General features: G+C 35.0%; 1 protein-coding gene across 14 annotated transcripts in view; it reads left to right on the top strand.

Moving 5' to 3' along the window:
- DPH6 (diphthamine biosynthesis 6) overlaps window positions 1-13,838 on the top strand; it is a 293,683-nt gene that overhangs the window by 226,834 nt on the left and 53,011 nt on the right. For 12 of the 14 annotated variants that reach the window (XM_046941744.1, XM_046941743.1, XM_046941742.1 and 9 more), the window contains one exon: window positions 7,192-7,434. The exons of the other annotated variants lie outside the window; for them this stretch is intronic. In XM_046941744.1, coding sequence (XP_046797700.1) covers window positions 7,192-7,434 — 243 coding nt within the window. The remainder of the gene's footprint in view (window positions 1-7,191; window positions 7,435-13,838) is intronic. 14 annotated transcript variants of the gene reach the window in all.

Here is a 13,838-nt window from a genome sequence, read left to right on the forward strand (position 1 = left end):
TTGGTGTACATTCTAATTTAGTATCCTCCATGAGTTTCATTACCATGCTGTTAATCCCCTCTTCCACTGACTTAATGAAGATGTTAAATAAAATCAGGCCTGATACCAATCCCTACGGCACCCCAGTTCAGCACACTGGCATTTTCATTACTCTCCTCACAGCCTATCAGTTATTTAACAGCATTTTTAATTAGTAGAGTTAAAAATAATTTGCAAATATGCCATATCAGATATTTTAAGAATCAAAATGAATTACAACTATTAAATTCCCTTATCTATGCATATATAATTGTAATTCAAAAATGCAGTCAATGATACTGGACATAATACGCATTTTCTAAAAATTCTTTATCTGTTATTCAATATTCCATGTCCACATTGTCATTTGTATCACTTTACACTTTTAGACACTAATCTTTTCCACACTGTTTTTCTGGACCTTGAGTATACCTTTGTTTTTCTTGATTAATTGATTTTACGAAGTCTCTCCTTCCCCACCCCAGCCCAATTAGTGTGCAGTAGAGTAATCTAAGTTGTTCTCTTTCTCATTTGTTTGGCTTGGCATCTTCATCCACAGTGATATGAATAAGAAATGAGTAAATGATAATCAGTTTTGAAGTTTTACTCCATCTTTTAGATAAGGTATGTTCATAAAGCTGAGTGTTCCGCAGTTTTTCACAGTTGCCAGATTTTGCTAATGTGCTTGTATGAGAACTTGTGATTTTTTTTTTTTTTTCAAAAGCTTGAGAGGAAATGGTAGGCTTTGTAAAAGGTGACAGATTAATAGTTGAGAAAACTAAAATTCCACTGTCCCAAGAAGGAAATGCATTAAAGAATAATATTCTCATTAGGTTGCTCATTTTCCATTATGAAGACCGCTCGTTTTCTGTTTTGGAAAAAAACATCCTTTTGGACATGAAGGACAGTTTATCCTGGCAATTAAGTCTTAGAACTTATTTGTAATTTTCCATGAAGGAACAATGTAACCTGTGTGCCAGTACAGGGCATTGACCAAAATATACATAAATGCATAATATACATAAAATACACTTTACCTCCATTTTCTTCGTTCCATCCCTATGTTTTGGAGGTTCCAAGTGGACCAAAATGAATGTTCAGGAGCAGACTTCAGCCTTGCTGTCATGTTCACATGAATATATTAGATGGTAAAGCTTTTTCATCCACCTTTTTCATCCATTGAGACCTTTCCTAGTGTTCATGGCTACATACAATGACTTAAAAAGCTAAAATTGTTTCTGTTCTGTGTTTTATACTCCTCTGGAAAGTGAATGACAGCTTTTGAGATGTTTTTATGTGAACATTTCATTTTGAATCCTCACAGAATCTTTTTCTTCTAAAAATCAAAAATATGTGGGTTTTAATCCCATCATTTGAATAAATTCATTCAACATGGATCAAGATTTGAATATAACCAACACGTTGCCACAAAAACATATACAAATAATACAGTTTTCTGTGATGATCTAGAACAGATTTTAAAAAATAATTTTGAAGTTGGAACTTTGATCTCTGATCTTTCTTGTGCTTTCTGACCTGATTGTCTCCCTCATGCCTGTGCATTTAGCATTTAGCTAAACTTCAAGGGGCTACACACCTTCAGGAGTATCTGCTTTGATGATTTGCTGTAAATCCAGTGCAGTTTATAGGCTTAATTTGAATTTGGATTTTAGAGGATAGCAAGTGTTTATGGTTGGAAAGCACAGAGTAGGAATGAGAGATACTTAGAAGAACTTTTCAAAGTTGTTTTAATATTGATAACAATGAATATTGTAGCTTTTTCAGATTGATTGTTTATTTAATAGTCCTTTTAAACTATTTATTTTTGTGCATACTATGGGACATGGTACTTCTCGTTGCTATAGTTTCTAATTAAGAAATGCAAAAAATTTTTAGATGTGCATCTAGACAATTTGCTCCGTGTCAGATGTGACTGTGGGACAGTGTACGTTAATTTTGCTAAAGTACAGTTAAAAAAAACACGACTGTATAGACAAGTGTAGTTTTTTGTCATTTCTTGTTACAAAAATACTCAGTGGATGTTTGTTGTGGCCTAGAAACTCACGAATATAAGTTCAAAGAGAAAAATTTGTATCACATTTGTTGCCTTCTGTAACTGTGATGTTAGCCTCTTGTGTTAGCCCTAGCGCGCACTGACCAATTACCTGGTCAGGGCCAAATGACTGCAAACGTACACCAATATGATGAGCAGTAAAATGGTGTTTATTCACTACGAAGCACAGCTTATATACTTTTGCTTAAGCTATCGTGCCCTGTCCTGATTCGTCCATACTGGATCTTAGCCCCTTACCACAATTCCTTATTTGGCTCCTATTGTCTCCTCATTCCTTCGCCTTCTTATCTTGTTTACTTCATTAGCAGGGACAGTCTGTCTGAGCACAACAACACCCTTTCACTATGCTTAGAGAGAGGCCTATCCCGTACAGCACGTATCCCCGTCAAGCGCCTACTACAACACACATTTTGATAATAGAAATTGTAATAGTGAAGGACAATACAAGATGAGTGTTCTGTAGTCATGCAGATTAGGTTATCAAATAGACTTTGAAACATACAAAGCTCCAACTTACATTGAGAATTAGGTAGCTGCTGTCACAGCATTTGAAAACTGAGTTAAAAATCTCTGAAAGCTGCAGAAATGTTACAGATATTTAAATAAGAAAGCAGTAACAGATACCGTTGATTAGTTATGCTCTTTCAAACCTAAGAGAAACAGTTACTTCATTAAAGGAAAGTTCTGCGATTTTAAGGGCAATATACAAACATCTTACTTAAGTTATAAGTTGATTCTTATAAGACTCAATTCCTGTTTAGTTAAGGATAATAAAAACAGCGTTTTTTTTAATCTTTCATTTGGGAGTATATCCTTCATCTTTTACCTGCTGATATTGCACTCATTTTCTCAAAGAAAACCTGAATGAAGCTAAACTATGTATGATCAACTTATTCATTGAATTTTTAGCCTGCACATTTGTAGGCTAAATAGTTTAAGAAAAAAATACATGCATCATATTGGAGACTGTGATGTATTGGAAGCATTTTAGGCAGATGTAATTTGTGTTCATAGTATGAACTCAGAGCCTTTCAGTTACCATTGTCCAAATGGTACCTTTAAAACTTTATTCACATTGGGTAGTTGAATAAAAGATTTCACATTGCAAAAAGCAATTTTACCATCATTAGCTAAAATAAAAGAGCCCTAGGAAGAAAGGATTATCATATATTAAATAAAAAGTTCACCACCTTATAGCTCTAATCCTGTTAGAAAAGATGATTTCTAGCTAACTTAATCAGCCAGAGGTCTTCATTGCCTGGAGTATTAATTGATTTAGGTCTTCATTAAGGTCAGAGGTACACATGGCTGACCAGAGGCAGCCTATTAGCACATTGTCAGCTATGCTTATTTACATTGACTGAGCATAATGGTAGGTTATTTCACTGTTAGGTCAGAGGGTCACTGAATTTTTTGTGTACCCTGACCTGTTAAAGGGCAGCAGTCACTCAGACACCATACTGCCTTCAGAATAAAGGTTTGGTTAATTGCATATTGACTTCATCCTTTCAGAGAAAAGTGTATTGGTTCATATAGTGCAAATATTAACATTGGCATAAAAACCTATAGGTGAATGGTCAAAATGTCTCTATTAAAAAATCTCTGCACTTTTTATATTTATGACAGTCAACCACTAGCAAGTTTTAATAATACCAGTAGGAAACGTTTTATAAAGTTTCTTTAGTTGCTGTTTGCCTTTATTAACAAAAACAAACAAAACAAGAACCCACTCAGTGCAAATCTAGAGGTATCCTGTTATACTTGTTTTTTCCTTTGCAAGTAGCAGTAATTATAGCATTCTCTGGTTAATTAACATTTTAGGTTAGTCTTTATGTCCAATCAAGTCTATTTTTCTCCTTGTTTCTTTTCCTGAATTATATTTTGTGGAGGGGCCATCCTGATAACACAGGTGTCTTGTGTCTCACAATATTGTTAGAAAATTTTCCATGTGCTAGAACGGTTTGAAGCAGTACCAAGTATCATCTCGACTTTTCCATTTTGCAGCATCATGGACACTTTGCTTCTAAAATGTGAATTTCTAAGTTCCTAAGAAGTTAATGTAGGAAGGACAGCTAAAAAAAAGTGGAATAATGCTTTGCTGCCATACTGTCTTTCCTCCATATTAGCTGTGATCTGGCTCTCTATTCTACTTCCTGCAGCATTAGTACAAAATGAAAAGCACTTTATTCTTAAATAAGTGCTTAGCATTCCTGTATGTGTGAATGTCTTTGAATTTCTGATTGTCTGTTGAATTCCCTTGATTACTTACAGTTGTGCTGACTGAAACAATGAGCTGCCAAATTATTGTGCTAGCTTATAGAGACTCAACTTTCACTTAACTTGCAGTGGTAAAAATGAAAATAAAAGGGTAAAAAATTGGAATTGCATGAGCCTGTGTCTATAAACTGCTGGGTCCTCTGAAGCTATACTGGAAATGAATTTGTGTAAGCAAGCATATCAGCAGTACAAATAATTTTTATTCTATTTTTTTCCTATTATTTAATGAATTTTTAGCACTGGAAGTATGTGTATGGAATATAGTGAGAATTAAATCATCAGTGTATGACTACACATCCATTATATTGTAGTTTTAGTTCTGTGCTGAATTCACTGAATATGGAAGTCCTCTAGAGTTGATACACTGTGAATCTATAGTCTGAAAAAATCTTCTGTTATATTTGAAGATTCTCCAAAAAGACAAACTGTTGCAACATTCTAGCAGCATTTTTCTGAACACTTTCACAACACAAGGACTGGCACCATACATTGTGTCATCTCCTGTTGTTCAATGCTGTGAACAAGATACTATAAAGTCTTCCCTGCTTTAAATACTTTCTACTCTGCTAACAATTTTCTGTATAATGCTTCAGACATTCTGGAGACAACCTCTTGAAATCTGCTAAAACAGTGTTTTTACTGGTTTGCTGCTTTGCCCCTGCTGATTGTTTATTTATATTTGCTTTTCATGACCAAGTCACTGGGAATGAGGAGAACATCCCTCCCCCTCTCCTTAGTCTCAATTATGTCCCCCTGAAGTACAGTTGTTCAAAACCTGTGGCCTCTTTTCACCCTTTTTCCCTTCTTCCCCCTTGAATCCACCCTTTCATAGCATAGTAGCATGTTGAGAACTCTGTTTTTCTATTAATTACAGCTTAAGATACAAATAAGTATGCTAGGAACAGAGGGGTTTTTTTAAATTATTTTTTTAATGAACTCTGCAAAATTCCCACTGAACTTGAGCCAAAAGCAGTGCCAATTTTGCTCAAATCCCTCAGAGATATTTTTTGACCTTGCTTATGATCAGTGGAGCTAATTGTATCAGAACTATCCAGGATACTTTAAGAAAGTGCTATCTTAGTCTGTATTTCAAAACACTGACAGATATTTTATCATTAATTAGTATTCATATTATGTCTCAAACAATCTGTTCAAGAAAGGGGAAGTGAACTGGGTGAACAGCTCTTCTGTCTACCTAATAATTAAAATGGGTAATGCATGGAAAACCAGGAGCCCAACAGAAAGAGGAAGAAATATTGCCAGTGTGATTTTTTTCCGTAAACTATTAAGTACCTGTATCAGAGTTTTTGACTAATACATGGATTTCACTTAGCAGAGGTGGAAGTAAATGGCTTAATTTAAAAACAAACCTGTGCCTCTCTGAATCATATCTTCCTGAATTTTTTTCTCATCTTGTCAGTATGCCACTTGATAGCTGGCTGGACTCCCTTGTTCAATGGCACATATTTTAAAATAGCACTAGAAAAAAAAAAGAAAAAAAAAAGACCATTTGTTCTTATAAAGTAAAATATTACTTGCATATTTTTTCAAAATTTGGGATTATATATAGCATTATCAAAACAATATTTCAGATATCTTAAACAATCTAAATTCTTGATGGGTGTCAGTTGATATGTTTCCTCTCTACCTCCTCCCCCTCTTCAGCTGCTAATCATAGAACTTGTATGCCAAATTGTATAAGATACTCTTCCAATAGTTACATGTGTGAGTCTTTTGTGAGGCACAGACAGTTATGAGGACAGATTTGGAGTTGCATATGGGTCTGTCACATGGTTTGATTGCCATGTCTTCTAGGACACAGATTTCTTTTTTAATTATTCTTAATTGTAAAGAATTTTTACAGTTTTTACAGTAAGTTCTGGAAATTTTTTCCTGAAGATTTCTCGCTCAGTCCATTTTCCCTCTCTACAGCAAATTGCTTCCTGTGCAGGCTTCAAAGCTGCTTACGCCCACCTTACTTCCCACTTCTATCCTCAGTTTTCTTTTGATTTGGAACAATATTCATTGCTTCTCTGATCAGGAAATGTATAGACCTTGTAGAGAAGTACAGAATAAGAGGATGAAAAGTTCTGAAATTTACATTAAGATTTTATAATAAATCTCCGAGATGTCTGAATTGTAAGAATAAAAATTGCTGCCTGCAGTAAGAATAAAAATGCTGCCTGCTTTCAAGAAAGCAGGTGTTCAGTGTTGCTGGGAAAATTTAGGAAAATCAGCCCAATGTAACTGCATTGCAGTTTGGTTTAACATATATTTGTATATATATAACATATATTTGTGGCATATTTGACCACCCATTTAATTCAGTTTTCAAAAGATAAACCCATCTCCAGTTAAGTAGCACTCTTTTGCATCTTATTTTCAATTTGCAATTTGCTTTTACCTTCGAAAGGATTATGATGATTTTTGTAATACTCTGAAAGACAGTGTGCATTCTCACTTCGAAAATGAGCAGTGAAACAAATGGAACATTGAAAAGTGGAAGCTTACTTAAAAGAGAGCAAGATTGTGTTTAATCATATCGGGGCATCGACACAAGTTGCAACAATCAGTTACATCAGATATTTTGAGATGATGTATGCATCAATGTATTAACTATTAAAGTTTATTATGGTGCTGTATTCATATAAAGTATATAAAGCCCTATCAAAACTGACCCTTAGAATGACATTTGCTACATTTTTAGTGAGTGATAAAGGATGGTAAACAACAGTGGTGCTGAAAGAAATTACTTAGAAAATTGAAAATTGTTTCCTTTGTTTCCTATGTACTCCTATAATTTTATTTATTTATTCTTTTAGGTCGGTGATATTCTCTACTGTGCTGGACAGATTGGCCTAGTACCATGTACTATGAAACTTGTTAGTGGTGGTGTGTGGACTGAGGCTGCAGTTGCTCTCAGTCATGTTGAGAAAGTCCTCCAGGCTATGAGCCAGAAGACTACGCTACGCCATGTGATCACAGCAATCTGCTATGTAACTGACAGCAAACACATTCCAGTTGCTCATTCTATATGGAAGAAGAAATTAAGAGATTGTACAAAGGTAGCTGTGATATCCACTTTCCTCTTTCTAAGTTGTCTTTTTGACCCCTATGTCTTGTAGTAATATCAGAATTTTTTCAGTACATTTCAGAGGGATTCAAGTAAAGCTAATATAATAAGGTTTGATTGAGCTGTTATGTTCTGGCTCATAAGTGGTTGTGCACAATTGAGAAAGAAAATTGCTTAATAGAAAGTTATATTCATCACTAACTTTGTCTTAATTCCCAAAGCAATATGGGAAAAAAAAAAAAAAAAACTCTTAAAAAGCAGTCAGTTCCTCTAGCAAAAATGTGAACAATACCTTATTTGAATTACCTCTGCCCATATATTTTTGTAGAGTAGGAACAGGGCATTTTACTTTAACTTTTTATTAGTTGTTCTGTTGAGATTTTTTCCCCCATTCTTTCTTACAAGTAATATTGTCATGACAACTGAAGTTAGCATTTCACTGCTTATTATTATTTATTATTCAGCTGAACTTCTATGACAGGATGGGGTTTGCCAGTTTATTGGTTGACTCTATATTATCTTTAACAGTACAATAATTTCCCCAGTGATTTGTAATGTTATCATAATGATTTCCGTTATGCACCTACCATTTTGCTTAAGTAGCCACAGAACACTCTGCAAGCATTAAAAAGGTAATGACCACAAATCTTGTAAACAAAGTGTAGCTACTCTATAAATGAGTAAACAAGAGTAGATACTACATAATTGCTATGCAACATAATATAACTTAATTATTATAGTTTCTTGGGAGATATGTGCCTGGGAAGTGTAGCATATGTTAATAGTTTATTAGCCCTGGAAGAAGGGACAATGCTTCCCAAACCTTTTCCTTCTATTTGAGTTCATGCTCAGTCTGTCTGCACTATGCACTCGTCTTTCTGAGGGAAGAGGTAGACTTGCTTGGAAGCTGACACAGTTAACATAGATTTTGTAATAAGATATCCTCCTAAGTAGCTTTCTCCAAGACTAAGAGTATTGAATTTGAAAGATTCCCAGTGTTCTCCGTAACACCCTTACAGGTCTGCTAAGATCTGATTTTTCATTTTTGTTTTTACTGTAAAATATACTGTTTGTTTTACACCTTGCAATTTCTACTCTAGGGCATGCTATCAGGTGTTTTTTATGTTCTAGTATTTTTGGTGAATGCCTTGAATTTTACAGTATATTTGAAATAGGTCAGTTATTAAGGTCCTTGTGTACTTAAAATTCTCAGTAGTAGCTAACTTGCAGGGTGTAGAAATAACCTCACCTTTATGACTGCTGCTGAAAAATGGTAATAACTTTTTATGGTTTTGTTTGGAATCACTTAAGGAACTCAGAAAGATACATTCCTCTAAATAAGACCATCACACAGAAAGCTATATTAGTCTTTTGAAATTCAGTACTGTCTTAGGGTTTTTTTGTTTTTGTTTTTATTTTTCTGTAAGGGAAATTGTTCCGAAGTTTGTGTCTTATTGAAGACCTCAGCCTTTGTTTTTGCTGATCATGTTTATACGAGGTTCTCTGACTTGCCGTGGAGATGTTAGCATAGTTATTAAGAAGATGCTGAGTCTGCCAAATTTACAGGTATTATAGATGAATGTTGCAAGCTTTAAATGGAAACAGCAAGTGCATTTTCAGTAACATCTTAACAGTATAATATCTTTAGCTGTCATTTTTTATAAGATATACCATTTCATGGTGTCTTTGAGGCAGCAATTAGAGATGTTGCATGGAGTCATAGCTGCATTAAGCTAATTTAGGGTAGAGACGTTATTGTTAAGAGTTGGGTCCTGTAAAGCCATTCCAAAAAGCTGAGACTGTTTTTTGTTCTGTGACTGATTAGTAACATGTAACATGACCATGAAGCCCACATACTTCCTTATTTGTAATATATACAGTCACATATTTGAGGGCAGATTGGTAATGTTGTGCTGATCTTTGAAAATTTTCCTTTTCCCATATAGAATCTTCTGAATGCTCTGTAATTATTGTACATGCCAGCTACTCTTTATATAGTCTTTCAGGTCTTTCACTTAATGAGATAACTAGGCAGCTTCTTCATAGCTACTTGAGAAACACTTCATGAGATTTTGGGGTTATTAATAGTATCTGACTCGTGTCATTTTCTGATTGCTCAAGTCATAGCATAAAAAATGGATTGTTGCCTACACACAGTCCTGTGAAGAGTTAGCTGCCTAGCAGGCTTTGGGAATGTTTAAGATAAAGCATCCTAGAGGTGTATAAAACATTGTTGCGGGGTGCTTATCAGTCTTGCTCTGTACTTATTAGGTCCTATTCAAATTATATATATATATATAAAATAACATATATTATAGAATATATCTATTATATAGATATATATTATAAGTTATTATATATGTCTATATAATATAGCAACTGTATACATCGTTTAGTACCTGACAGAAAATAACATTGAAGTGTGAGAATTGTTCTCTGTGTATGTTTAAATAACACACAAGTTTCAAGAGCAGAATGTGGGCATGAAGGTGACCGTTACAATAACCTAGGAACTTCTTGATCTATGAAGAGAAAAATAGTTTCAGAATGTTTCATAACAAACAGATTTTTCACAGATAACCAGAGGATTGGCTCTAGTCAGTGTTAAGGATGGGAAGAGGGAGACAACAGCAGCAGTGTCTAGGCTGGACTTTCTAGTAACTATTAACTTGCTTTCTTCAACCAGTCTCTGACTATGTACTTCCACATAATTCCTTGCTATTTGTACAGCTCCTATCCATTGCTGCCATCCCACTTTCCCTCACTCCAGGAGGGAGCTTAGTGTCTTTTCTCTAGTCACTGTTCCCTGCAGCCTGCCTGCTCCAGTATTGCCTCCCTAAGCACAGCCATCAAGGATGATAGGAATACAGCCCCTGTCCCTCCTTCTGTCTTCTTCCTATATCAGTTGGAGTTGCAGTGTTGTTGGAAAAACTATTCAGGGGCAGAGAAAAAGAAGTATGGTGGAGGGATGGAAGGTTGTAGTAGGAATCCACTGTGGAGAAAGAAAAAATGAGCAGCAAGGGAAGAATAAGAAGGCATCCCCAGTAAAGACTTACACCAAAGATATATTTAATGAGTGGGCTGGCAAAAAATCTTTGGATCAACATTTTAAGCATACGCAAGAGAGCTTTCCCTTGTTAGAACTAACAGGGCATTATAGAAACTGGAACTAGGTTAAGGGACTCTAGGTAAGAATTTAAGTTCTGTGGATGGCTTTGTGCCTTAACCCAGCAGATGGCTAAGCACCACGCAGTCCTTCTCTCACTCCTCCCCCTTCCCAGCAGGATAGAGGAGGGAGAGAATTGAGGAAAAAAATGACAAAGTAGAATTCATGGGTTGAGATAGAACTACTTACTAAAACAGAGAAAAGGAGAAGGATAATAGTTATGACTATATATATAAATATATATGAATATATATGGCACGTGATGTACAAATAATTACTCACCATCCCCCAAGCCAATGCTTGATCATCCCCTGAGCAGCAGAAAAGATCCAGATGAACTCCCATCCCCTTCAAAACTCCATCCATGTGATGTCATATGGTATAGGATATCTCTTTGGCCACTTTAAGTCAGCTGTCCTAATTCTGTCTCAAGGCCCTTCACTGAGAATAGCCTTGGCCGTGCACAACATGGCTTAGCAGCAACTATAAGCATTGGTTTATTATCAATATTGTATTTCTCCTAGAACAAAAACATACCATCATACCAGCTGAAACTCAGATGAACAGGGAAGTTCACATTATGAAGTTGTGTTCAGAAATTAAAGTTAAGGGAAGCAATAGCTAGAATCAAAGGATAGAACAGAGCTGTAAAAACAGAATAAAGACAATTATACAAACAAATCATCAAAGCCAAAACCTAGGAAACATAATTGGAATTAACAAATACAAGTGCTAGCCATCAGCAGCTTCCAACACTCCATTTTTAAGGTACAATCCTTCCACAGTCTCCTTAAGAGTCCTAATAAAATGTAAGCTCTCACCAGCATACTTTGGGACATTTTGACACCTTCTTGATACCTTCATGAATCTTCGTTAATATACTTAGTCAGAAATAGTAACAATTGTGTGGTAGTGTGGAGGAACAGTTTCTGCCTAATCCAGTAGTTAGCATTTTAAGTAGCCCCCCTCAAAAAAAAAAAAAAAAAAAAAAAAAAAAAAAAAAAAAAAACAATTTTTTTTTAAAAAAGCATTTAGCATTGCTAAAACTTTCTGGAATAAGAGCTGACAGACTCCCAATTAAGTCTCATCTTGTGTTTTTCTTTATTTCACATCTTTTAATGACAGTGTCATGTAATATGATAATTTTAAAAGCAGTTTTGCTAACTCATTCAGCAGAGTAATCAATAGAAAAAATAAGCCAGATGGGTTGTAGTCCATTTGTATTGGGTGGGACAGATGGCATTATTGATAGATGGAAATATTCCAAATAATTATTGTATAATCATATAACAGTGAATGTGCCTGCAAAATTTTATTAATTTACTTTGTGTACACACTAGATTCAATAGATGTTGAGTTGTGCTGTTTGGATAAAGCTCTTGCTAGATTTAGTTCAAATCTCAGTCCAACCCCTACCTACTTTTTCCACTCCTCATGGGCTTTCCTTGCAGAATTGTTCCTGTAATACTTTGTTGGTGTATATGAAGTGGTGCATTGCACATCTGTCTGTGCTGCTTACTCCACTAGATTAGCTGAGATGGATAAGATCATGACTACATCTTTTATGCCTCACAATATCTACTTCTGTCATTCTTAATTATATGAGGAAGAAACATGCTATAGTGTGTTAAGATTTCAGGCATTCCAGCTTGTTTAACTGCTGTTTGATTATTCTTACATCTTGCTAAAGCCCCAGCAAGAATGCGTATAGCTAGACCAGTAACATTTTTCAGTTTTGGTAATCAGTGTAATAGGTATTTGTTCTGGCTGTTCCTGATCAAATGTACATTCCATGGCAAAGTATTATAATTTTAGTATTGTGTCTTAGATAAGAGCATGTGAACTTAGTCACAGAAAAACTCAGGGGCCATTTGCTGCTTTTGAAATACAGTTCTTGATAATCATGACTGAGTGACAAAAATGAGTTTCAGCTCCTATTTTGATTTGATGTTATACACAAAAATCTGGGACGTATTTTCTAGAACTATCTGAAGTTATCTCTGATTTCTATAAAAAGAAAAATGTATAGGGAAATACTTTAGCATATTCAGTACATAATGTTTTGTTACCACCTCAAAGTTTTGGATTGCCTGTATTTGTAAGTGAACTGAAATGGTGAAGGGAGATTTGTAAAATTTTGATGAAACAGTGAAAACATTATTTTTTGTTAAGAATTGAAGAAAGAATTACTCTGGAATGTAATATTAGATGTAATTGCAGGATGTATTATTAGCTCTAAGACCATAAAATGTACCTTTTGCTTCAGCAATTCATTTTATACATTCTTTTTCTTTTTTCAGATGATAATATTGTAGATTAATTCCATTTTCCATTCTCAATTATTTTAGTAGTCTGCTCCTACTGTATTTTCTGTCCTCATCTTTTTTTTTTTTCATCCTCTTTCTCCAGTAAATTCCTGATCAAAGATAAGAGAAACTTAAAAAATTATCCTGTGTACCTTTCTCCTTTTTTTTAGTAAGCATTTGGTATGAGTGGTTGTGGTTCCATGGTTGTTTTAAATCTGGCAAAGAGTGCTACAGCTGACTTTCTTTCTGTGAGGAGTGCCAGTCAGTATGTGCCTTGGTAGCTCACAATGTAGAAGTGATGGAAGAAAGATTTGCGGTATTTTATCTGATACATATTATGAATGGGTTCCTTGCTTATTCAGCACTGAGCATCTTGATGCCAACTTTAAATACCTAAATTTAAACCCTTTTTGCCAGATACATAAAGTATTCTGATGTCATAAGGTGTAAATTAACCTGAACTAGAACTTTCAAAAAATAGAGCAGTCATCTAAGGGCCTCTGGATCCCCTGCACCATGTCTCCATTGACACTCCTGTAAATACCATTCCTACTACCCTGTGTCTTTCCACTTTGTCTACGGAAGACTGCAGAGTCTCAAGTTAGTTAAAAACAAATTAACTCTGGATCCAGAAGCTGTCTAGCTATGTGTAGCTGATTCTGGAGTAATTACATCTTCAGTGCAGTCATTTAGAATGGCATCCCGGGTCTGTGAAAGAGCACTGTGTTGCATTGTACAGATGTGCACATAACATTTGGAGTTACGGAGCATGAGTTTAAGTAAAATTAATGCATTCCCTATCCTAAGTAGAACATAGATTATGCTCCAATCATGGAATTCTAAGTTTGTTAGCACTTCAATAGATTGGACAGAGTTTTAAGATTCTTTTTACTTATCGATAAAATTTCCATATAACTTAAGAGG

This window comes from Gallus gallus, chromosome 5 (genome assembly GCF_016699485.2).
Source record: "Gallus gallus isolate bGalGal1 chromosome 5, bGalGal1.mat.broiler.GRCg7b, whole genome shotgun sequence".
Lineage (NCBI taxonomy): Eukaryota > Metazoa > Chordata > Aves > Galliformes > Phasianidae > Gallus > Gallus gallus.